At 52.4% G+C, this 25,000-nt stretch overlaps 5 protein-coding genes across 8 annotated transcripts in view; 2 read left to right on the top strand and 3 right to left on the bottom strand.

Moving 5' to 3' along the window:
- The window catches only part of camta2 (calmodulin binding transcription activator 2), a 26,999-nt gene extending 19,006 nt beyond the window's left edge, over positions 1-7,993 (bottom strand). For both annotated transcript variants that reach the window (XM_070992789.1, XM_070992788.1), the window contains exons 1-12: positions 7,890-7,993; positions 6,268-6,350; positions 5,593-5,696; positions 5,388-5,455; positions 5,161-5,296; positions 3,662-3,733; positions 3,335-3,482; positions 3,123-3,251; positions 2,822-3,008; positions 1,659-2,736; positions 822-1,532; positions 44-170 (exon numbers count right to left, since the gene is read on the bottom strand). In XM_070992789.1, the coding sequence (XP_070848890.1) occupies positions 44-170; positions 822-1,532; positions 1,659-2,736; positions 2,822-3,008; positions 3,123-3,251; positions 3,335-3,482; positions 3,662-3,733; positions 5,161-5,296; positions 5,388-5,455; positions 5,593-5,696; positions 6,268-6,301 (2,794 nt within the window). In that variant the 5' untranslated portion in view covers positions 6,302-6,350; positions 7,890-7,993. The remainder of the gene's footprint in view (positions 1-43; positions 171-821; positions 1,533-1,658; positions 2,737-2,821; positions 3,009-3,122; positions 3,252-3,334; positions 3,483-3,661; positions 3,734-5,160; positions 5,297-5,387; positions 5,456-5,592; positions 5,697-6,267; positions 6,351-7,889) is intronic.
- A 492-nt stretch (positions 7,994-8,485) lies between these two features.
- LOC139351441 (stress-associated endoplasmic reticulum protein 1) lies at positions 8,486-11,624 on the bottom strand. The gene is made up of 3 exons (XM_070993333.1): positions 11,373-11,624; positions 9,627-9,702; positions 8,486-9,151 (listed from the first exon to the last, which is right to left on the bottom strand). The coding sequence occupies exons 1-3, from the start codon at positions 11,454-11,456 to the stop codon at positions 9,111-9,113; spliced, it is 201 nt and encodes a 66-aa protein (XP_070849434.1). The 5' UTR covers positions 11,457-11,624; the 3' UTR covers positions 8,486-9,110.
- Positions 11,625-12,168: 544 nt separating this feature from the next.
- Positions 12,169-13,715, bottom strand: nppcl2 (natriuretic peptide C-like 2). The gene is made up of 2 exons (XM_070993636.1): positions 13,510-13,715; positions 12,169-12,717 (listed from the first exon to the last, which is right to left on the bottom strand). Exons 1-2 carry the CDS (start codon positions 13,609-13,611, stop codon positions 12,445-12,447), a joined length of 375 nt encoding a protein of 124 aa, XP_070849737.1. The 5' UTR covers positions 13,612-13,715; the 3' UTR covers positions 12,169-12,444.
- Positions 13,716-21,325: 7,610 nt separating this feature from the next.
- Positions 21,326-24,571, top strand: ift46 (intraflagellar transport 46 homolog (Chlamydomonas)). Its single transcript, XM_070993127.1, has 5 exons — positions 21,326-21,841; positions 22,838-23,136; positions 23,535-23,628; positions 23,740-23,871; positions 24,092-24,571. The coding sequence occupies exons 1-5, from the start codon at positions 21,713-21,715 to the stop codon at positions 24,443-24,445; spliced, it is 1,008 nt and encodes a 335-aa protein (XP_070849228.1). The 5' UTR covers positions 21,326-21,712; the 3' UTR covers positions 24,446-24,571.
- Positions 24,572-24,738: 167 nt separating this feature from the next.
- The window catches only part of LOC139351297 (RPA-related protein RADX), an 8,827-nt gene continuing 8,565 nt past the window's right edge, over positions 24,739-25,000 (top strand). The window contains exon 1 of one of the 3 annotated variants that reach the window (XR_011603570.1): positions 24,739-24,843. Coding sequence is in view for 2 of the 3 variants with exons in the window: in XM_070993125.1 (XP_070849226.1) it covers positions 24,781-24,843 (63 nt within the window). In the remaining variant the exon portion in view is untranslated. The remainder of the gene's footprint in view (positions 24,844-25,000) is intronic. The other 2 variants (XM_070993125.1, XM_070993126.1) reach the window with 2 other exon arrangements.

A 25,000-nucleotide genomic window follows, 5' to 3' on the forward strand; every position in this document is an offset into this window, starting at 1 on the left:
TGTGTGTGTGTGTGTGTGCGTGTGTGTGTGTGTGTGTGTGTACCAGGACAGTAGCAGCGCAGCACTCCAGGTTGGATCAGCGATGCAGGGACGGTGCTCTGATCGAAAACACACGAGTATCGACCCGACAGCTCGCTCCACGGCCCCGTTATCAACACCTTCACCCCTCCCTGAAAGCACGCACCACACACACACGCACGCACGCACACACACACACACAGTTTACTGACAGATGGTCCTGCTCGTTTGATCAGATGGTCTTTAAGTGCATGTGACCTTTGACCTCACAGCTCAGCTCAGGCGTCACACGGACTCTAGGACTGAAGCTTAGTCTGAACGAGGCTGACGATGATCACACTGAGACTGTGGTGCCCCCTGGTGGACAAACAGCAGGGACGCGCTGGTCTTACTGGTTCTGCTCCTCATCGGCTCGGCCTTTTTGAATTAACTGTTCAAACCCTGAAGACCTTTTCTCCACAAACTCCTCTTTGTCAGCCTCCTCCTCTTCCCTCGACTTCCACACTGAACAAAACGTTTGGACAACGGCGACGAGCTGTCGCACGAGCACGTCACATTTCAGCCATCTTTTCCTCACGCTTCACAAAGCGAGGATCACCTCAGCAGGTAAACACTCACAGCGAGGCAGAAGGTCAAAGCACAAAACATGGAAACACACAGAGTGTCTAGTAGAACTTGTTCAGTACTGTACTCGAGTAAATGTAGTTACTATCATGCTGCTCACACACACACACACACACACACACACACACACACACACACACACACACACACACAGCAGCTGCTGGCTGCTGATTGGTTACCTCGGGGTAGGACCACTCCGGGGAGAAGTCTGTGATGGAGGCCAGGCGGGTGGAGGAGGAGGGCAGCGGGTGAGGAAAGGGGAGGAAGGAGGAGGATGGTGAGGGCTGGGGGGGCACCATGTAGCGGACCCCCGCCGGGAACACGGCCGTGTTTGGCGCGGCGATGGAGGGGGTGTGTGCAGCGACGGGATTGGTCTCCTCAGTGATGAGGTCGGAGATGAGGTCGGGAAACTGGCTGTCGAAGGAGATGTCGAGCTCCTCCTCTCCGCGCTCGCAGGGGTCCGCCTCCTCCTCCAGGTGTGTATCCATGCAGGCGTCCTCTGAGCTGTGGCCCCGCCCACACTCCTCCTTCACTTGGATCGGGGGCGTTGTCAGAGTGGTATCCATGGCGACGGCCAGGGGGGCGGAGTCGGTGTCGGCGCTCGCCAGGCTGATGGACCCCATGTTAGCTTTAGCATTAGCAAACATCGGCTGACTTTGCTGCAGCACCAGAGGCTGATGGGACACCTGAGCCAGGGGCGGAGCTTCAGGCACACACAGGCGATTAAAGGGCTGTCCCAGGACCAATGGCTGCTGTCCGTCGGCCTGTCGTATCGGCTGATTGGCCGGCTGGGCTGGGGGGCTCGTTGAGTCCTGGCAAACCAAGAGCAGTGAAGCAGCAGTACTTCCTGTCTGTTGCCGTGGAGATGGGCTGGAGGAGGTGTGGCTTGTCTGAATGACAGAGAAAGAAAAAAGAAGTGACTGATCAGCATGTGATTGATGATCTCAGGTCATCTTTTGATTGGTCAGTGATCAGTAGGTGATTGAGGTTTTTGCACACCGCCCTTTAAGTCTCACCTGCAGCAGAGCCAGCTTGGTGGGAGGAGCGCTGCCTTCATCATCATCATCATCGTCGTCATCGTCGTCGTCGTCGTCGTCGTCATCATCATCAACATCATCATCATCATCATCACCTCTCCTGTCCTTCACCTCCTCTTCATCTCCTGCCACCTCCTCCTCCTCTGTCCTCCCCCCCGCCTCCCTCCCCTCCCCCAGACTTCCCAGCTCCAGGCACAGGGGGAGGAGGGGCGGGGCAACAGAGGAGGAGGGAGACAGGGAGAGGGAGGGGGGTAGGGAGGACGACGGCGGGGAGGATGAAGAGGAGGAGGAGAGGGGGAGGGCAGAGTCTCGTCTGTCTGCCTCGGAGGAGGAGGACGAGAGCGAGGAGGGAGGGGAGACAGAGGAGGGAGGGGTTGAGGTGGGTGAGAGGGACAGAGCAAGGGATGGGGGAGAGAGCGGGGAGGTAGAGCAGAGGACAGGAGAGGGAGCGGAGGACGAGGGAGGAGGTGGGCCACCGTACGTCTGACCCTGTTTGGGGGAGTTGAGGAAGGAGTCGGGGTCAAAGGCTGGAGGGACAGACGGGGGAGGTGGGGGTGGAGAGGGGGAGGAAGGGGCTGAGGGAGGCGAGGAGGCGGCAGGGGGAGGAGGGGAACAGAGCGAGGAGGAGGTGTTGGAGGAGGAGGGGGTGAGGAGCAAGCCTCCGATGACAGGGGAGGGGAGGAGGGTGAGAGAGAGGGTGGCCACCCCTGAAGCCTGGACAGGAGGAGGAGGGAGCGAGGGGGGGGCCGGTGAGGAGGAGGATGGAGGGGAGGGGGAGCCGGGCTTCCCGGAGGGAGGGGGGAGGCCGGGGGAAAGCAGCAGCTGGCCGGAGCGGGTGAGCGACAGGCTCCTCCCTGGCCCCACCTCCTCTCCCCTGGCCCCACCGCCTCCTCCGCCCCCTTGTCCTCCTGCGATGGCGCTGGTCGTCGCCATGACTATCACCGCGTTCTGGGGAAGCGCCACCGTCGTCAGGTTGCCGCGGCGGTCGTAGAAGCTGTTGCCGTGGTTACCCACAGCGATGGCAGCCCCGTGAGGCCGAGGAGGAGACGAGGACGAGCTGAGGAAGACAGACAGAAGAGGGTCACGTCCCCTCCAGGCTCCCGTACGTCACCAGACTTTGGCTTCCTGCGTGGCTGACTTACGTGGACGAGGGGCAGGGCGAGGATGCGGGGCTGCTCTGGGCCTGGAGGGGGGGCGGCTTGGCGTCTCCTCGGGCCGCCTCCCCCGCCTCAGAGGGTGACGGTCTGCAGGAGGACGGAGGCAGTTTGGGGGAGATGATGCGATGCTTGGTGCTGTTACAGCGGTGGGGAATGTTGACGCCTGAAGAGACTACAGAGACACACAGGACCAGTCACAGCGATGTCACAGTGATGTCACAGCCACGTCACAGTGATGTCACAGAGATGTCACAGCATGTCACAGTCATGTCAGAGCAGGCGTTACCCTGGGAGGTGTTACAGAGGCAGGCGTGTGTGCGTGGCTGTGGTTTGGTTCTCTGTCGGTCCAGAATGTGCTGAACCAGCTCCTCGATGCTGAAATCACCCGAACCCGCCGAACACTTCATACTGTGAACTGAGAAAATACTGCATGTCAGTACACAGAGTACACAGATACTACATGCTGACACAGCAAGTGCACTCGAAGCACGTTCTTACACATGGGCTTCAGCTGGTTCAGCAGGTCGTCTCGGCTCCACCTCACGCTGTCATGGCGATCGGCCACTGCGCACAGCAGCGGACTGCATTTCCCAGAATCCTCCAGGGACGGCACGTTCAGGTAGTGGACCAGCACAATGTCTGGGTTCTGTCACACACACACAGATGCTGATGAGTGATTGGTTCACACTACTGGATCACCTGTGTGTGTGTGTGTGTGTGTGTGTGTGTGTGTGTGTGTGTGTGTGTGTGTGTGTGTGTGTGTGTGTGTGTGTGTGTGTGTGTGTGTGTGTGTGTGTGTGTGTGTGCGTGCGCACGTGCGCGTACCTGCAGCAGCCAGTAGCATCGTCTGTGGAATGTCGGCACGATGGAGGAATGGACGTAGCAGCCGTACAGGCACTGAAAGCAGAGCGTGATGTTAGCATGGCTTAAAGGATCGCTGGGACAGGTGAACCTCAGGTCTCTGCTCCTCAGTGATCTGAATGCTGATTGGTTCCTGTGGCATGATGGAGGTCTGCTGCTGGGCGCTCGTATTAAACACACATCACAGTCGTGTGGCTGTAGCGTCTCTTCTGCCAGTGCTGACATTTCTCCCTGTCTGTCCACGTTAGCAGCTAGCCTGCTAGCTAACGTTAAGGAGCTAAACAGCAGCGGCTAACACTGAACGCTGCATTAATACCAAGCTGCTGAGAGCCGTCCTACCTTCTCCCTGCTGTGAATTAACAGTGTGATGAGTCTGTTTAATTCAGAGTCTCTGATCCACCAACCAGCCTGTGTTTTAGAGAGAAATCTGAACTCCTGAGACGCTTCATCTCCCACTGAAACCAACAGAGGCTGGTCAAGAGCGAAAGCCACAAAATCCAAAAAGTGTCCAGTTTGTGCAGGACAGGTGTGTCTTAATGGACCACACTGACGCTGAAGTGACGAGGAGCCTGTGGACACGTGACGCCTTTCATCTGGTGTTTGTGGAGCAAAGTGTTGGTGCAGACAGAGTGAAATGTTAAAATGTGGTGTTTCTTAAAGGGAGTTTGGTGCAGAGCGCAGGGAGCTTCACTCTGACTTAAATACCGTCTGTGTGTTTCTTAACATCCCGTCACCACCACAGAAAGCCCATCATGAGGCCGTCTGACGCTCACGGACTGTGGCCAGGTACCTGTTATACCGTGACCTCCTCCTCTTTGTGTCAGCTGCAGAGCGACTGATCGGAGGAGACGAGGAGTCTCACCTGGACGAGTTTCTCATCGCTGTGCTTCATGTTGAACAGCTAGAAAAGTGTGCTGCTCTTATGATCTCAGACTCAAATGATCAAGAGGTTCATGAGTGTTGAGACGTGCTCACATTAATCTCGATCCCTTCAGCCCATTTAAACACTTTATTACTCAAATCTGACAACACCTGGACAGGATGAGCCGCTCAGTCACACATTCAGGTTCTGTTCTGTGTTCAGTGCACTGACTCCTGATCGCTGATGGCTGTCTGTCCTTAAAATGGCTGCTGAACGCTTCCAGGCCTGGCAGTGTGCTGAGGGTGTGCAGAGGGACATCTTATTCACTGCTGCGCCTCGAATATTAGCATCAGCAAGCAGCTGCAGCTCTGCCCCGTCCTCCGTGGTTTGGAGGGAGTTTGGCTAGCTAGCTAGGACAATGCTAAGACAATGTTAGGACAGTGCTAGCACGATGCTAGCACAATGCTAGGACGATGCTAAGACAATGCTAAAATGATGCTAGGACAATGCTAGCTTGATGCTAGGATGGTGCTACGTCACGATGCCGTAGAAACGCTGTGTGGGTCCTGCAGGGGGAGCTGTTGAGTGTGCAGCCTCTGACCTCCATGCCCTGGACCTTCAGCTTCATGTGGTCCTCTCTGGTGGTTTTTCCATCCTTCCGTTTCTTCCAGCAGTAGCCGTCCTTCCTGTACTTCACCTTCTTCCTGTTGTACAGGATGATGCTGCCGTTCTTGGGCCTGAAAGAGACGAGCAGCAGGGATTCAGCTTCAGGTGGACGTCGCTCACAGCGTGACCTCAGCTTGGTCTGGCAGGCCGAGGTGTGCATACCTGGTTTTCAGGCTGCAGGAGAGCCACTCATCATGTCTGTCAAAGGATATCAGGTAAGAAGCGATCTCCTGCAGAGAGAGAGGTCAGTGAGTTCATGTTGTTTCATGAAGAAGCAGCTCAGTGTTGTCTGGCTGAGTCTTCATCAGAGCTTCGAGTGTGAGAGCGGTCAATCCTCGTAAGAACAACGACCCGTTCAGGCTGTTACCTCGTTAGTGTTCCACCTCAGCCGCTCGTTAGGCAGACCGGACAGACGAGGGAGACACTCCAGCAGCTTGTTCGGCAGGAAGACTTTCCTCGGTCCTTTGTTCTCTGCGGAGACACAGACAGACGTTAGTGCTGCTCTGAGGAGCTTCAGGGCAGACGCTCCACCTCAGACCGCGATTGGATCAGCTGAGTCACTGAGCTTCACGACGACGGCCATGTTTGATCAGCCCGTGAGCGCAGCGCGGTACAAAGCCGACACACCGGACCTTTAACCTGAAGGCCATCTTCCACACAGCCTGAACTTCTCAGCGCAGGTGAACAGCCGCCGTCTCTCCACCTGGAGGAACTCTGACTCTGACTATCAGACCAGGTCTCTACAGACCAACGGCAGGTCCATCACTCTGGATGTTTCAGGTGAGTTAAAGGTGGCATCCAATCAGCAGTGACACACACACAGAAAAAACATCCAATCAGCAGTGACACACACACAGAAAAAACATCCAATCAGCAGTGACACACAGAGAAAAAACATCCAATCAAACTCATGAGGAGAAATACACAAAAACATGTGGGCGGGTAAACAAGAACCGTTGGGAATCCCTTCACATCATGGCGATGACATCACCTCCGACAGGTGGTTACCACAGCAACAGAGCAGGTGTGATGTCAGACTGACCTGTCTCCATGGAAACCATCTCCTTGTTGCTCATGGCGATGAGTCCATGCAGGATGAGTCTCACAGCTGTCCACACTGGCCTGCTGCAACAAAAACACACACACACACACACACACACACACACACACACACACACACACACACACACACACACACACACACACAGTCAGCAGTCTGTCTGAAGCATGCTAACGTGTGTGTCCTTCTGTGCAGCAGGCGGCTCTCGTGTCGCGTCTCAAACAGGATAACTGAGCTGAAGCGACTCTTTGGCCGCCAAACGTGTCACATGACGCTCTGCCGTCGTCTGCACATCCATGGCAGCCCTTTCCTTTATGGCGCCGCTGCGGCACGTTGACTTCAGCTCGAAACAGAGCAGCTCAGCGGTTTGACGAGGGGGTCACACGGTGCACAGGTGTGCACAGTGAGCTCAGGTACAAACACGATAGAACAGTGCGAGCATGTGACAGCTTCCTGTGCCTCAATTGGCTCTCTGCAGCGATGACCTGCCCACAGCTGACACAGGTGGCCATCAGCGAGCGCGTCACACAGACAGACGTGATGGACAGGACACGGTGAAGACAGAGACATGTACTTCACCTGTCTCTCAGCTGGACTGTCCTTAAAGTCCAGTCCGCTGTCAAAGAGACGCTGACCCAGACAACAGAGAGACAGACTCTACCTGCACATAACCAACCTAAGACAGGGACGCTTGGTCACATGACCCAGACGGTCACGTGACTGAACGTCAGGACGGCACCTTAATGTGACTGAACACAGCAAACACCAGGACACCAGCATCGCTTTCACACACACACACACACCTTCAATAGCCCCTGTTGCCTAGCAACAGCTGAATTTGCACCACTTTAAACGGAGTGTGTTCATAACTGACTGTGTTCGTGTGTGTGTTCAGTTACATAACGTTATGATTTATACACTGAGCCACACGGCGCCAAGTGTTCCTGAGTGTGTGTGTGTGTGTGTGTGTGTTAGATGATTACACACCTGACTAACAACAACCAAAACACTGAGTAATTAACATTAATAACAACATTAAACACACACACACACACACACACACACACACACACACACACACACACACACACACACACACACACACACACACACACGTCCCCTCCCGGAGGCCGGGCTCAGGCCGCGGACTCGCCTGGCTGCTGTGGGGGCCTCCTGGAGCCTCTCTCGCGCCTGCAGGAGCCCGTTAGCGGCTAACTGTCAGACGCTTCTCAGTTTGACATCATGACAGAGTTTAACGACTCGACAGCACGTTGAGACACATCGGTGTCCTCCATCACGCCCTCGCTCCTTCCGTCCACACCAAACGAAAGACAAAGATTAATCCTGATATTAATAAACATTAATGTTTGCTTGTGTAGCCGCTCAGCTAGCTGGCTAGGCTAACGGCAGCTACACAGGAAGCTATCAGCAGTGATTAAACACGTCAAAAGCCGAGCTGCGGGGCTTTACCTCCGGGTTAAAACCAGCCGACCCGGCCGGTGTGCCGACACTCATCTGAGAACATATCACGAACAATAAAAACCATTTAAATAACAGCAGACAGGACGGAACAGGAGGTGTCTACACTGTTAAAGCTCCTTTACCTTCCGCCTTCGGCACGGCCGCCATCTTCTCTTTCTCTGACGTCACTGCGTAGCTACGTGGGAGGCAGAGTGGGCGTTCACTGCTTCAGAGGGTCATGACTAACAATTATTAGTTATTATTGTGAGTTATAACTTATTACTTGTTACAGTGATGTTGAGTGGTCTGAAAGTTGCTTTCATTGGATATTTTTCAGTCACATCCTGCGTCCACTCTCTTCTTCACCTGCTGTCCTGACACTCCAGGTGATCGTACCTGGTGGCAGACACACCTGCAGGCTGACAGCGAGGCCATCACAGACCGTGAAGAAGAAGACTGAGATGACCTGGACCTGTCAGAGTTTTACCATCAGTTGTCTGATGTTCAGTCTCTGCAGACATCAGACCTGCTCATGTCTGTCTCCTCCTGGTGTCCAAACACAGAGCTCACGCTGGTCCAGGGCGTCCACGCCGGGTCACTGACATGGCAGCGGCGAACTGATGACTGGTGTCACGTGACCGGCCCGTCAGCCACCGCTGTCTTTGCTGTTTGCATGAAGCTCGTGATTTGGGGAAGAAGGTGAGACCAGACGCAGGAAGCACACAGAGACACAGCGAGCACGTAGAGAAAATATCTGAGGTTTATTATTTTGTATAAAAGCGAGCACGTCGTCCAGCAGGAGGCTCGCTGAGCTCTTCACCTCTCAGACTGCTTCAGCTTTCCAAAATTAAACCAGCGGCTGCTCCAAAAACCGGCAGCTGCACGTCTCTGCAGGCCAACACCAGAGGAAACGTGGGTCGCAGCCGCGGTTCGACTGAAGCCACGGTGGCCGCCATCCCGCTGTTCGGACGCGAGACGCCGTGACGGCCGGACGAGCTGCCAGATGACAGCCGGCGGCTTCAGCCAAACGTCAGCGAGACCCACAGAAAAGCAGCTGGACGTCCGCGTCAGAGCGACAGGAAGAAGAGTTAAGACTTCATCTGACAAGCAATCAATAACCAATATCTGATCAGCTTCATCAACGAGGAAGGAAGTAAAAAAAACAGAGAGGCCGAGTTACAGAGAAGAACAACCAGCTCCACAGGAACAACAGTGTGGGTGTGTGCGTGTGTGTCAGAGTGTGTGTTTGAACCAGTGAGTGAGTGTGTGTGTGTGTGTGTGTGTGTGCGTGCGTGTGGTCGGCGGGGTCGACATGGCCCCACCCCCTCCCCGTGTGACAGGCTTGGCTCCAGGGTCAAAGGTCATCACATGCCCTGCCTGATGCTCTGGATGATCTGGAAGATGGCTGAAAGACACACACACACACACACACACACACACACACACACACACACACACACACACACACACACACACACACACACACACACACACACACACACACACACACAGAAGCAGTGATTGATTATTGACTGGAGCTGATCAGACAGATGAACACACACACTCCTGGTCATGTTGAACGTCTGAAGGGTTGTTCTGCACGCGCTCAGTTCAGAGCTTCTGTCAGGTCAGGAAGTCACAGCGATGATGATGATGATGATGATGTCACAGGAAACCAGATCAAACCAGTCTGTGAGCTCACAGCAGGTTGAGTCAGACTGTTTGCTTGAAATCAAACAACGTTCAACTCCTGATTTTTGACAAGCTGACGCAGAGCTGCAGAGACACAGCCAGATCAGATCAGCTACACAGGACATCCACCTGTGGGACACCTGTGAGACACCTGTGAGACACATGTGAGACACATGTGAGACACTCACCTGATCCACAAACCACGAAGACGAACAGAGCGAGCAGCCACGGGCCAACCGGAGACTTCTCCTCGTTTACCGGCCGCTGAAACACACACACACACACACACACACACACACACACACACACACACACACACACACACACACACACACACACACACACACACACACACACACACACACACACACGTCTGTTAGGTCTGCAGCTTCAACAGTTGTCAGTCAGTCAGTGTATTGATGAGCAGAGCCTGAGTGTAAACTACTGATGTTCAGGTGTTGATCTGCTGTGTGTGTGTGTGTGTGTGTGCGTGCGTGTGCGTGCGTGTCTGAACATGTGATGAGATCAAAACTGTTTCCTGTCGATTAAAGCAACCGATCAACAGAGAACATAATCGATGATGAAACGATCAGTACTTCAGGCCCTCATCCGGTTCAGGATATACTTTCAGTTGTCACTGCAGAGCAGCAGGTGCATCAGTTCAGGGCCGAGCATTCTGGGTAAATTCTGACTCTTTAAAGACGTCAACATGGCCGACAGAGAGCGTCTTCCTGCAGGCTGTGGGCACGTGAAGTCACACCTGAAGCACAGGTTCGTCAGGCGACAGTGAACTGGGTGAATCCTGCAGTGGTCCACGTCCCGTCAGTCTGTCTGAGTGGACCAGAACAAGCACGACCCGTTCTCACCTGATCCAGACCCAAAGCCGCACCAGCAGCTCGGTGTGGCTGACCTCCGGCCAGAGACCGAAGCACCACGACCTCTCACAGGTTCAAAGGTCAGAAATATGAGGAACTACGTCAACATCAGCACACAATGCTGACGTAGTTCAAGAGAGACACTGAGGAGCTAAAACACCCCTCAGCTCAGAGTCAGACATGGAGTCTCACCCGACATGTTTTATGTTAGCACAGTAGTGTTAGCAGCACAAACAGCCGCTGCAGACGGCAGCGCCATGCTAATCAATGCTAATCCCAAACTCCACTGAGAAATGTGAATCCTCAACGCTGCGTCTGTGCTTGTAAGGGTCAGCTCCACATTAAATACAACGCGACATCTTTTCTGAAACCATCTGAAGTCCTTCGTAAGTTCGTCCTCCGAATAATCGGCCAATCTTATTCAAAGACACAAACGTTTGGCATCTGATCCGAAACGTCGCGAGAGGCGCCTCCGCCCACTGCAGTGTTTACATCGTCCAAGAGGCGCGAGGCACGTTTAGAAAAGCTAGAAATTAACCAAACAGGCCACGACTAGTAAACTGTGTGTGACCCCGAACTGAAGACTGTCTCTCTGTCTGTGAGGCTGAAGTCTTGAGTCACACATGTCCAGTGTGCAGCTCTGTGGACGCGCAGAGACACATGAAAGTCGCTGATTTCTTGAAGGAGTCTGGCTTTTTCACTTACAGTCGTATGTTAGCCAGTCAGCACCTGCCACAGGCCAGCATCTGACTGTCTGCAGACCACACACATCGATCGTAATAATTAACGATAATTTTGATTTATTAATGTGAGCCTGTGTTGAGAAAATACGGCTCCCCTGAGTGGCTGCTAATGCTAAGGCTAAAGTTAGCTCTGAACCAGCCGCATCGCTGCTTCCTTGACTGATTCGGATTTGCAGCCAAACCTTAATTACAGCAGTGATATCACTCGTTTTAGACAGGACTTGTATGTTCAGATGGGACCCGCTGCAGCTGTGTGGTGATGCCGCAGGCTGGAACTGAGCGGGAGATGTTTAGCCGTTAGCATGGCTGTAGGTACCGAGGTTTTCTGGACGTGTCCCCGCTGTGTGATGGTCTTGCTGTGCCGCTCGTTCGCCACTTTCATCCGCTGCACCGCCGACATGTTTCAGGTTTAACGACCGGTCTGGACCAGGAGGACGGACAGCCGGGAACAACCGGTGGAAGACGATGGAGGCGCGCCGGTACCAGTGAAAACGTCCCGCTGGAGGTGCACAATCTCTACCGGGTTTGTTTCCGTGTTGATCCGAATGGAATGCTAACTGTGAGCTAGCTGCTAGCCGAACGAGCTAAACCTGAAACGACTGACCAAGTCACGTGACACGGGACGGTTTCAACATGTCTCCCTGCTGTCCTCTAGTGGCGGGGAGGACAGTTTGCTTCATGCCGGAAGTGGAAGCAAGACCGTGTGAATTCAGCAAAGCATCCGGTTGTTTGAAGGACTAAACTTTCTGTCCTCTTTGGTCAGACGCTGCGTTTAGCTGCGAAACATCAAAATACGGATTCACGAGGAAAAACAGACACACGAGTCGAAGCAGAGCTCGTCTTTATTTGACTGTTTACTGTCAGACCACAGGAGGTCCACACACACACACACACACACACACACACACACACACACACACACGTCTGCCTGTTTAACACATGGTCATCTCACACACACACACACACACACACACACACGTCTGCCTGTTTAACACATGGTCATCTCACACACACACACACACACACACACACACACACACACACACACACACACACACACACAGTGTTCTTATGGCTGTGTTGGAGCCAGGAGTCAGAGGTCAGAGGTCATTAGTAGGATTGCAGAGGAGGCTTCCTCTGATGTCTACCTGTGTCTACCTCACTATGACAGGTAACGTGTACCTTTACATTAGTCCTTCATTAGTAACGTTCCAACATGGAGTCTGACTGAAGGACGGACATGTCCTGGAGGTCAGAGGTCATGCAGGGTCAGCTCGGGGTCACCTGCTGTGACATTACACAGCTCACAGAAGTCCTCACCACGGAGGACCTACAGTCTGGAGGAAAGGTGTAGGGAGGCGGTCACCATGGCAACACAAGCTGGGTCTCTAACAGCCCAGCCCACTGATGGAGCCGATGCGGTCCATCTTCATCCCGAAGCATCCTCTTCCTCCAACCATCGACTTCCTGCTCCGCCTCCTCATCTTGGACCGTCGCTGGAGGAAGTCGAGGAAGAACCGCGGGACCGCCTCCTGTCTGCCAGCCAGTCCCCGGGAGGGAGACGAGGAGGGGGGGTCGGCCGAGCCCTCCGTGATGTCATCAGAGGTGGGCGTGGCCAAGATGAGAGAAGAGAGACGAGAGCCGAATAGAGAGTGTAAGACCTGCGGGACGAGATTCACACAGGAGACGTTCAGCGTGTCCATCAGAGCGCAGCAGCTCGTCTCATCAGACGCACTGACGCAGTACGCAGCGTGTACTGTCGCAGCGTGTACTAATGCAGCGTGTACTGACGCAGTACGCAGCGTGTACTGTCGCAGCGTGTACTAATGCAGCGTGTACTGACGCAGTACGCAGCGTGTACTGTCGGAGCGTGTACTAATGCAGTGTGTACTGACGCAGTACGCAGCGTGTACTGACGCAGTACGCAGCGTGTACTGACGCAGTACGCAGCGTGTACTGACGCAGTACGCAGAGTGTACTGACGCAGTATGCAGCGTGTACTGACACAGCGTGTACTGACGCAGTACGCAGCGTGTACTGACGTAGCGTGTACTGACGCAGTACGCAGCGTGTACTGACGTAGCGTGTACTGACGTAGCGTGTACTGACGCAGTACGCAGCGTGTACTGACGTAGCGTGTACTGACGCAGTACGCAGCGCGTACTGATGCAGTACGCAGCGTGTACTGACGTAGCGTGTACTGACACAGCGTGTACTAACGCAGTACGCAGTGTTTCAGATGAGGATGATTAAACAAGGATGAAAGATGCAGAAGGAGAAAGTGGAGGAAGATGATGATGACCAAGGAAAATGAGGAGGATCAGGGTGAGCTCAGATGAAGATGAAGGTTCTGAAGACGATGGCGATGATGATGAAGCAAAAACGATGACGATGGCTGCCGAGCTAAGACAGCGACAACAGTGACGATGATGAAGATGATGGTCTCTACAGACCTGTGCGTCGTCTCGTTGAGGTGAAGGTCTCGACTCCACGGCGACGGTGAGGAAGAGGAGGAAGAGAGGAACAAAGGAGGAGGAGGAAGATGAAGCAGCCATCTTTGATTGGAGGGAAACAAATCAAAAATAAAAAACAACAAAATTAGATTCCAGAAACAACTCGTAACCATGGCAACAGAGGATGGTGACTTCTGATTGGCTGGATGGAGTCGCCTCCGATGCTGCTGACTGAGCTGATTACTCATTGATTGATTGACGTGATGATGGAGCAGGTGGAGCTCAACTACAGCCACTGACAGACGTATGAGCTCACACACCGACAGCGCAGCATCGGGGCAGCTTGGGGTCACTTCAGCATGTGGACTGCTGAGGACGGGGATCAAACCACCGACCTCCTGATTGGTGGACAACCGCTCTGTCTCCTGAGCCACAGCCGCCCTCAACTACATCAGCTGCAACTGATGAAGATGATGATTCCTCACCATCAGAGCAGATTCATGTCCCCACAGAGTGAGAAATATATGAGGACACACACACTGACACACACAGCAGCGGTCAGTGTGTGTGTGTGTGTGTGTGTGTGTGTCAGTAGATTCTCGCATCATCGTCTCCGAGGCGGTGTCAAGCTGAAGACATCAGGACACTGGACCTGCTCTGTCCTGGAAGAGGCAGCTTTCCCACCAAACGGAGACTGTGCCGGCACGCGGCGCGCTGCGTCCTGACACTTCAAGGAAGTCCCTGACTGCAGTACAATTACTGCATCGCACTCACGTTCACTCTGTCACGTTCACTCTGTCACGTTCACTCTGTCACGGTCTTCAGGTGAACCTTTGCTGCTGAACAGATTTCCTCTCGTGGGACAAGAAGCACCTTGAGCCTTGAGCCTTGAGCCTTGAACTTAAATGTGATCCACTGTATTTGTTTGTAGTCTGAGTTCCGTTTAGTTTTAAGGACTACTTTCGACTGAATGCACTAAATTAGATTTATGGATAGATGGTTTTATTATATTGATCATCTTGATGACGTCACGTAGATCAGAGAACTTGACTGATCGCTCTGACCGTCCTCCAGCAGCAGTATCAAGCACTGAGCTTTACCACATGTGAAGTACAAATACATCAGTGACTTGATAAAGTGAGTACCAGGACGTGAGGACTTACCTCCACAGAAAGACGCAGAGAAATATTCCAGCAGAAATCCAAACCCAAGACAAAGTTTCTGCTGTTCGTCGATCAGCAGTCGAACCTGCTGAGAAGTTTTCTGTCACAAACGTTTTTCTCCATGAAGACGGACGATGATCGGCGGCGGCGTGGACAAAGACGAGGAAGTCTGTCCTGTCTCAGTGTCAGGACGGGTCGTGATCTACGCGGAGACGACAGACCAAGGCTTATATACCACAGACCTGTGATGTCACACATTCTTACTGCTGTTACCCCCGACAACGACGTTGGGACTCACACACACACACACACACACACACACACACACACACACACACACACACACACACACACACACACACACACACAGTGAATGGACGAGACAAAGCTGGAGGAACAGTGTGTGTGTGTGTGTGTGTGTGTGTGTGTGTGTGTGTGTGTGTGTGTGACACCTGTCACAAGGAGAAAGAAAGACAAAAGTATCGACCAATCAGACGAAGGGTTAATGGAAGGACTCGCCTTCACTGACAAATGAAACGCTGGAGTCTGTCCTGAAGAAAGTGTGTGACTGCAGCAGCTGTTAGCATCGACGCGCACAGCTAACGCGCTGCTAACTGAGTCGTGTGTTACAGACATATGACGGTGTTTTACTAATGGCCACCAGGTGGAGCTGTTGATTGGCTCATGGAGAACTCATTTACCAAGTCTTTCTTGAAAAGAAAAAAGAAAAATATGGTGTGTCATGTTACTGTAGCGCCCCCTGGGGGTGGAACTGTAAGAACTGTGCACATTGGCTGCAGGTCCAACATTCGCAAACATGGTTTCAGAGTTACGGCCTGTTCGGTGCATCGGGCCACGCCTCTGAGCCTTTGATAACCAGTTACAAAGAAACAAAAAGAAAACAAAAACAAACTGGTCCGTTGATGTTTGAAACCACCTGAATGAGGTGTGGACAGTCTGATGAAGAAATCTGCCAAAAGAAGCTAAAAATACAAAACGGCTGAAAAATTGTACACCTGTAAATGAGCGACATCCTGACTTACGGCAACTCGCCGCTATGAACAAACCTTCATCGAGTCATACGTGTTATGTGATACATAGAGCAGTTCATAAATACGCACCACAAAAAAAAAAAAGTGGCGTAGTGGAAGAAAACGCACCGAGGTCGTCTGAGTGAGGACGGCCCTCGACCGCGTTCCCGCACGCCGCTCACTGCTTACCTACATGATATGAGTGAATGACTCGACTTACGTACAACGTTACGAACGATCTCGTTCGTAAACCGAGGACTCCGCGTACATGCTTTAATATGTTTAGCACATGATGAATATGTAGCACCTGTTGTACAAGTTGAGCACCTGTGCGCCAGGTATGATTTCTTTAGCAGGTACATTGTTTGAGATGCTGATGAATTCAGTAGAAATATTCCAGTCAAAACTAGAAATGACAGTAACAGGTGGAACATACTGAAAAGAGACATGACAGCCACCACGAGACGTCTGAAACCCGAATCTGAAACATGTGAACAATGTGAGAAGAAAACAAAACGAAGAAAACGTGGGACCACTGCAGCGATCGCACAGTCACGAGGACCGCGGTGCAGTCGGAGAGCAGCCAGTCAGCAAGCAGGACTCTGCACCCCTGAAGAGTCCCTGAAGTTTACCTGGGTCCTTGGAAAGACAACAAGCGTCCTGGAGAAGTTTAAAGAGGTTCCAAGAGTCAATGAAGAGGTTTTTCGATGTGTTTCCAGAGTTAAGCAAACATCCAGGAAGTCACCCAGGAGCCTGAAATGGCCCATGAGGAGGTTCAGAGAGCCGTGGGAGGTGTTCTGGAGGCATGTCAGAGGTACTGGGTTCGTTTGTGGAGTCTCTGAAGCTCCCAGTCATGGCTCCTCCATGGCCTACATGGAGGAGGAACTTGGAGTCCTTGAAGGGTTACGAGGTCCTGAGAAGGTACTGGAGGTCCATGAGCAGTGGTTGAGTGTTGCTATGGTTACCTGCAGGTTCATACTGTCCTGTAATAAAAACACATGATACCAGCTTCTCATGAAATAACAAGAAGGACAAACAGTTCAGGAACAGAAGAAACATGATTTACTGTTAGAAATACGTACAGGTAAGAAGAACTCACCTGAAGCACAGGTGACTGAGCTGCGACGTGTTCTTCAGTGAATGCGTGTTTGTGGGGACGTCTGTCTCCAGCGCCGGTCGGTGCAGGATCTCACAGGCCCTCGACGGCCTGCTGTGTCTGCTGTAACCAGCACGTATGGAGCTCTGTCGTCGGCCATGTTTTCACAGCGCTGTGATCTGATGCTCGTTTGTCTCAATGTCTCTGTGCAGTTGGCGGGTGCTTAAAGCTCGGTTGGTTTCCACCTTCCTCTGTGGGGTGCAGGTCTGCCTGTGCTGGTCTCACTTCACGGATTCACAGGACTGTCTCTGTTTGGGACGGACTGTCTTTATTTGGGACGGACTGTCTTTATTTGGAACAGACTGTCTTTATTTGGGACGGACTGTCTTTATTTGGGACGGACTGTCTTTATTTGGGACGGACTGTCTTTATTTGGGACAGACTGTCTCTGTTTGGGACGGACTGTCTTTATTTGGGACAGACTGTCTCTGTTTGGGATGGACTGTCTTTGTTTGGGACGGACTGTCTTTATTTGGGACAGACTGTCTCTGTTTGGGACGGACTGTCTTTATTTGGGACGGACTGTCTTTATTTGGAACAGACTGTCTTTATTTGGGACGGACTGTCTTTATTTGGGACGGACTGTCTTTATTTGAGACAGACTGTCTCTGTTTGGGACGGACTGTCTTTATTTGGGACAGACTGTCTCTGTTTGGGATGGACTGTCTTTGTTTGGGACGGACTGTCTTTATTTGGGACAGACTGTCTCTGTTTGGGATGGACTGTCTCTGTTTGGGACGGACTGTCTTTATTTGGGACGGACTGTCTTTATTTGGGACAGACTGTCTCTGTTTGGGATGGACTGTCTTTATTTGGGACGGCTTGGGATCAGAGTGATCAGGTAATCTGTCACTCAGGATGGGGTTTGGTCGGGGGTGAACCAGCTGACGGAGCTTCTGTGCAGGTGCAGGCTTGTCCTGGAGCGCGTCAGGGTCCCCGTCCTTCAGGTCGTTGGTCCATTTCAGCTGTCTTTAGATTTTTATGGTTGTGAATCTGCTCTGCGTGCACGTTGGATTCGGTGGGTTCACACAGTCCTGCGTGCAGAGTCTCACGCTATGTTTGTCTCACGTTGGAAGTGGGACAAACCTCCTCCTCTCTGTCTCTCTCAGACCCTCATGACCTCTGACCTCAGTCGTCCCGCCCCCTCGTAAACTGTCACCGCGGTGACTGGGTCCTCGTTAGAAACTATTTCCTGTGGAAGGAGGCGGGGCTACAGAGGTTCACATCGTCCGAAGGATAGGTGTGTGTGTGTGTGTGTGTGTGTGTGTGTGTGTGTGTGTGTGTTTAATGACCCCCCATCGTCTTTGTCCCAGTCAGACAAAACCCCGCCCCCTATTCATCCTCTGACGTCATCAACCACGCACATAAAACACACACATGCACGCACGCACACACACACACACACACACACACACACACACACACACACACGCACACACGCACACACATGCACACACAGCACAGAGGAAGAATAGCTCATCAATCACCTTATTAGAGAGGAAAAAGGTCGCTGATCACAAAAACAGGTTATTATCCGTGTGTGTGTGTGCGCGCGCACGCGTGTGTGTGTGTGTGCGTGTGTGTGTTGTGACGCACAACATTCTTGCCTCCCCACACAGTGACACACACACGGAAACAAGTCCTCACAAACCAGGTTAGACCAGACAAATCAGTCCCAGGCTACCTGGAGGGGAACCAGAGGTCCGTGAGAAGATGCCAGAAGTCACTGAGCAGACTCAAATGGTCTTTCAGGAGGTTCCAGGGGTCCTTGAATAGGATCCTGGGGTCCGCATTCCAGGGCTGATGAGGAGGCTTGAACTGTTCCTGAGGAAACTTCTGTGGCCCATGAGGGAGTTGGAGGCGTCTTTGAGAAGGTATCACTGGACGTTCTGTCGGGCTTGGACAAGTTTCCAGGGGTCTGTGAGGGGATTTTGAAGGGCCTTGATGAGGTTCTGGAGAAGCCTTGTGTGGCTCCACGGGCCTTGAGAAGGTGCTGGAGGGACCAGACCCTCAACAATGAAATGCATCTTTGTAGACCTCAGTTTGGGTGCTCCACCTGCTCCACCTGCTCCACCTGCTCCATGCCTGCTGTGGACAAAAAGCAGGTCAAAGTTGGTTGAACTGATTATTGCCTGAAGTGCTGTTAGCGGCTAGCAGTTAGCATTGGCTGCTGGTCTGTGATGAACACTGAACTGTTAGCGGCTAGCAGTTAGCATTGGCTGCTGGTCTGTGATGAACACTGAACTGTTAGCGGCTAGCAGCTAGCATTGGCTGCTGGTCTGTGATGAACACTGAACTGTTAGCGGCTAGCAGTTAGCATTGGCTGCTGTTCAGCAGCTGGTCTCTGCTGTGTCTGCTGTTTGCTGCTGGCCCGGTGGTCCAGATGAGATTCGTGCTGCAGAACTACAGCTAGCTGCTAAAGGAGGTTCCAACACCTACTGGACTCCGGCATAGTCCCCAGACAGTCGTCATTCCAATCCCAAAAAAGCCACGGCCTAAGGATCCGAAGGACTACAGGCCAGTGGCCCTGACATCAGTGCTCTGTAAATGTATGGAGAAAGCAGTCTGTGAACTACTGTTAGGTGATCTGTCAGACAAACTGGATCCATTCCAGTTTGCCTACAAGCCAAAAAGAGGCACTGAGGATGCAACTCTCATGCTCCTCGACACAATCACCAAACAACTGGACTCCACACATCCACAATCAAGGATTTTATTCATCTGCTTTTAACACTGTAAATAACAACACTCTGCTACACCGCCTCTCTGACCTCCAGGTCCACCCCACACTGATTTTATGGATAAAGGACTTTTTAAAAGACAGACCACAACACGTGCTTTTTAATGGTTTTACATCTAGCACATTGACTCTAAAGACGGGGCTGCCCCAGGGCTGTGTCCTGTCACCTATTCTTTTTACTGCCTACACCAATGCCATCACCTGCAGCAGTAAAGCAACAACACTTAAGTACGCAGATGATATGGCCCTGGTAGCCCACCTCACTGACACCCTGTCCCTGACGCAATACCAGCAGGAAGTCCATACCCTGGTCCAAACCTTTGCCGAAAGCTCACTTGAGCTGAACATCACAAACACCAAGGAGCTCTGCTGTGGGTCCATGGGGAAAAACCCAGTGGATCGACTTGTACCACTCAACATCCAGGGTCAGCTAGTGGAACAGGTACAGAGTTTTAGATATCTCGGAACAGAAATCGACACCTGCCTGACCTTCACACAACACGCTGACTCTGTCTACAAAAAGGCACAACAGCGTCTCCACCTGCTCAGGAAATTGAGAAGTTTTAACATCAGCAAAGACATTTTAACTCTGGTATGTAGATCACTCATTGAATCCATCCTCAGTTATAACATCTCATCTTGGTTCAACTTTCTCACTGCCAAACACAAAGCAAAACTCTCCCGGATAATAAATCAAGCCAGCAAAATAACTGAAACATCTCAACATCCTCTCTGTGAGCTGTACAGGCTCAGTGATGAGGAAAGCCCCCCTCATCACTGGGGATCCCTCCCACCCCCTCCACCACTCCTTCATGCTGCTGCCATCAGGCAGACGCTACAGACCCCCACTGGCCCAGAAAAACATTTACAAAAATCCTTCATCCCATCTGCAATAACTGCCCTTAATAAGAACTCACAGACTTTTTCCTTGTTTTTTGCATTTGTTTGTTTTTTACTGTTGTTGAATGTGTTTTAGTCAATGTGCTTGAGTGTGGTTCTTAATTATGTTTTAATGCTTCATTGAGCTGTTTTAAAGATTCATTTCTGTCTTTACTCGAGACAGACAATAAAGAATCTATCTATCTATCTATCTATCTATCTATCTATCTATCTATCTATCTATCTATCTATCTATCTATCTATCTATCTATCTAAAGGTCCGACAGCTGCAGAGCTGGTGGAGGTGCTGAGCGCAGACACACCTTCACGTCAGGTAACTCATCTCACAGGTGCTGCTCTTCGTCACCTCGCTGCTCCAGTCGAGCTTCTCTCACGGCTGCTGGTCGTCACCAGGCAACAGGCTGTCTTCACCCCAGACCGCTTCAACCAATCAGCACTGACGTCACACCACTCTGTGTGTGTGTGTGTGTGTGTGTGTGTGTGTGTGTGTGTGTGTGTGTGTGTGTGTGTGTGTGTGTGTGTGTGTAAATCTGTCTTAACAAAAGTGTTTTGCTTCATTCACAAATGAGCTGAATTGAGTTTAATGTGTAGTTGAAGTTCTTTATGTCCTCTGAGGGTCCAGCAGGGGGACGAGAACTGTCCACAGTCATTTGTGTATTTTAGGACAAGACAACGTCCAGATCACGTGATGTCTGTGTGTAGCTGAAGCTTCAGCTGAGCTGAACCGAACCACAGGAGCCACAGTCCCGCAGAACCCTGATTCAGAGCCAGACTCCTGGATCCCAGACTCCACCAATAAAGTTTCTAATGAAAAAACACATCCCATCATGCACTGCGCGGTCCGTTGCCAGGAGACGGTGCATTCCACTCCGCCGTTAGCTGCTAACTGACGCAGATGGACTGAAGCCGACATTTAAAACGTTTAAACAGGGTCAGCTCACCTGTCAGTCACCTGTCAGTCACCTGTCGGGCGCTGTTACGCGTTCACACCGTTTGTTCGTTAAACCCTCCGGTGGTTCATTTGTCGCTAGCTGGTAGATGCTAGCTGGTAGATGCTAGCTGGTAGATGCTAGCTGGTAGATGCTAGCTGGTAGATGCTAGCTGGAGGAATCCAAGTTGCTAAACGGGCAGAGAGGCGGATGAAGCGGAAACACGTCGGTCAGATAAACGCGTCAGTTGCGGTTGGCTTCTCCCGGTAATCCGCTAGTGTCCCATGGAGCGGCCTCACCGGGGCAAAGACACCAGACTGCTGAAGAACCAGCCGTGTGACGAGATCCTGGACGTGATCGACTCCGAGGAGGTGACGAGCGTCTACAGCCCGACCCCCCGCAGCCAGAGACAGGTAACCTCCACCGGCGGCAGGCGGACCGCGGAGCCCATCAGCCCATCAGCCCACACCGTCTGTGGGCTGAACGACCGGAGCTGCCACACGTGTTCATCACAAGTACCTGCGACAGAATCAGCAGTACAAGTACACAGCAGCTTCGTGTAGTTAGAGTATCAGCAGTAAAAGTACACATTAGCTTTGTGTAGTTTAAGTATCAGCAGTACAAGTACACAGCAGCTTTGTGTAGTTAGAGTATCAGCAGTAAAAGTACACATCAGCTGCATGTAGTTAGAGTATCAGCAGTAAAAGTACACATCAGCTTCGTGTAGTTAGAGTATGAGCAGTAAAAGTACACAGCAGCTTCGTGTAGTTAGAGTATCAGCAGTAAAATTACACATCAGCTTCGTGTAGTTAGAGTATCAGCAGTAAAAGTACACATCAGCTTCGTGTAGTTAGAGTATCAGCAGTAAAAGTACACAGCAGCTTCGTGTAGTTAGAGTATCAGCAGTAAAAGTACACATCAGCTACGTGTAGTTAGAGTATCAGCAGTAAAAGTACACAGCAGCTTCGTGTAGTTAGAGTATCAGCAGTAAAAGTACACAGCAGCTTCGTGTAGTTAGAGTATCAGCAGTAAAATTACACATCAGCTTCGTGTAGTTAGAGTATCAGCAGTAAAAGTACACACCAGCTGCATGTAGTTAGAGTATCAGCAGTAAAAGTACACACCAGCTTCGTGTAGTTAGAGTATGAGCAGTAAAAGTACACATCAGCTGCATGTAGTAAATGTATGAGCAGCGAGTACCTCAGAGGTGTACTGAGTACCTCTGACACTCTGGTTGTGCAGAGCTGTGACAGAGTGGAGCGTCTTCCCTCACAGAGGATCTTTGGTGCTCACTCAGTCCACTGATGCTGTTCATGTCTGACAGTTGGATGTTGTCTGATGTCTCTGTCTCTGTTGGACATGACGCCTGCTGCTGTCTCGTCTCACATCAGTGACGTCTGTCTTTTCAGTCGGAGTCCAGGAGGAGCAGGAAGGGGCGGGGCCTGATGTCGGCCAACAGCGGCAGCGACGAGTTTGATGAAGACCACAAGCCTCTGAGGGCCAACGAGCCGACCGGCGGACAAGCCGGGGTCAGTCCACACGAGGAAGACGAAGAGGAAGAAGACGAGGAGGAGGACTCCGACGAAGAGGACTCAGACGATGACGACGACGAGCCCAGCAAGGCTCCGGAGGGGGCGTACGACCCCGCCGACTACGCCAACCTGCCCGTCAGCACCGAGATCAAAGAGCTGTTCCAGTACATCACACGGTGAGGAGTCTTCATCATCTCTTCATCGCTCACTGTTCTCTCTTCATCACTTTGTCTGTGAAGCAAGGAAGGTGGCGTTCACTGTCATGTGACCACGAGACGCTTCAAAGCATCACGTTAGAGGCCAGAACCAGTAAGCCGCTGGAGCCACGATTTGACTGGTAACACAGGTACAGGCCATGGCCGTCCGTGAGGCGTGATGACACGCTGTGGTCAGCTGATGACTGAGGTCATGATGGGGAGCTGGTGGAGGCTGCTAGGAGACAGGGCGGGCTCTCAGTGGACACGGCGTCCTCAGCAGACGGGTCGAAGGGGAAAGGACAGGTCGCAGACAGGAAGGCGTTCGTTCGAGGGTGGACGTGGACGCTAACCGCTCGTCCTCTGTTGTCTCCTGTCAGGTACGCGCCCCAGTCCGTCGAGCTGGAGCACAGCCTGAAGCCGTTCATCCCGGACTTCATCCCAGCTGTGGGGGACATCGACGCCTTCCTGAAGGTCCACACACACACACACACACACACTCTCTCTCTCTAACCTGTCCTTATCTGACCGACGGCGCCGTCGCTCTAACGCGCCTCTCGTCTGACTCACCTGTGTGGCGTTCAGGTGCCGAGGCCGGACGGTAAGAGGGACAGTCTGGGTCTGCTGGTCCTGGACGAGCCCAGTGTCAAACAGTCAGACCCCACAGTCCTGTCCCTGTGGCTGTCAGAGGACAGCAAGCAGCACGGGGCCGCCGAGGTATGTCTCTCACACACACACACACACACACACACACACACACTGTAACACACACTGTAACACACACTCACTTCAAAAACACACACAGCCACACTAGCACACTCTCTCTGTCCCTCTGTCTGTCCCTCTCTGTCTCTCTCTGTTCCTCTGTGTCTGCCTCTCTCTGTCTGTCTCTGTCCCTCTGTCTGTCCCTCTGTGTCTGTCCCTCTGTGTCCTCCAGCTGAAGAAGGTGACGAGCGTTGCCAGTCCTCAGACGAACCCTCGTGCGGTGGACAGCTGGGTGGAGAGTATCGGCGCCCTGCACCGCTCCAAGCCTCCGGCGAGCGTCCAGTACGTCCGAGCGATGCCGGACATCGACAGCCTGATGCAGGAGTGGCCGGCGGAGCTGGAGGAGCTGCTGGGCCGCCTGCGGCTGCCGCCCGCCCGCCTGCGCTGCGGCGCGGCCGAGTACGCCGACGTCGTCTGCGGCCTGCTGGACATCCCCGTTTACGGCAGCAGGATCCAGTCTCTGCACCTGCTGTTCAGCCTCTACCTGGAGTTCAGGGACTCGCAGCACTTCACCCGCCGGGCGTAGAGGCCCGGGACCTCACCTGGGCCGCCCGCTCCCCCTCCTCACTGTTCTCTGTGGTTAATGAACGTCCGTCATGTCATACTTTGGTTGGTTGATTCACAGAATAAATAAAGCTTTATTTGTTTCTTTACTGCTTTTGTCAAAGATTTCATTTAGAAAAATGTTCAGATTATTAAAGATGTGGTTAAAAAAGCAGCTTCTCTCCAAATATTTCACATTAAAATCACTTTCATGGACAGACACGTCACATTTCATCAAATTCATCAAAAACACAGACACGTCTTTGTTTCTCTCTCCCACAATGCACCGCACTGTTATTGTGGAGCTGCCTGTCCAACATGGCGACCACTGGCTGCGTCTTCCACAGAACCCTGACCCGGTCTAGACCTGGTCCGAACAAGGTCTGATCCGCATCATCATCAGCGTCTTCCTCCTCATTTTTACTTCATTCAGCGGCGCTGTGGCTGGAGCGCGCGCGTTTGGAGTCTGTCCGCGTCCTCGTCACGGTGTCCAACCGTCAGCCAGACTCCGTTCAAAAATCCACGATTTAAGGCCGCC

The sequence above is a fragment of the Chaetodon trifascialis genome, chromosome 23 (genome assembly GCF_039877785.1).
Source record: "Chaetodon trifascialis isolate fChaTrf1 chromosome 23, fChaTrf1.hap1, whole genome shotgun sequence".
In the NCBI taxonomy this organism is placed as follows: domain Eukaryota; kingdom Metazoa; phylum Chordata; class Actinopteri; order Chaetodontiformes; family Chaetodontidae; genus Chaetodon; species Chaetodon trifascialis.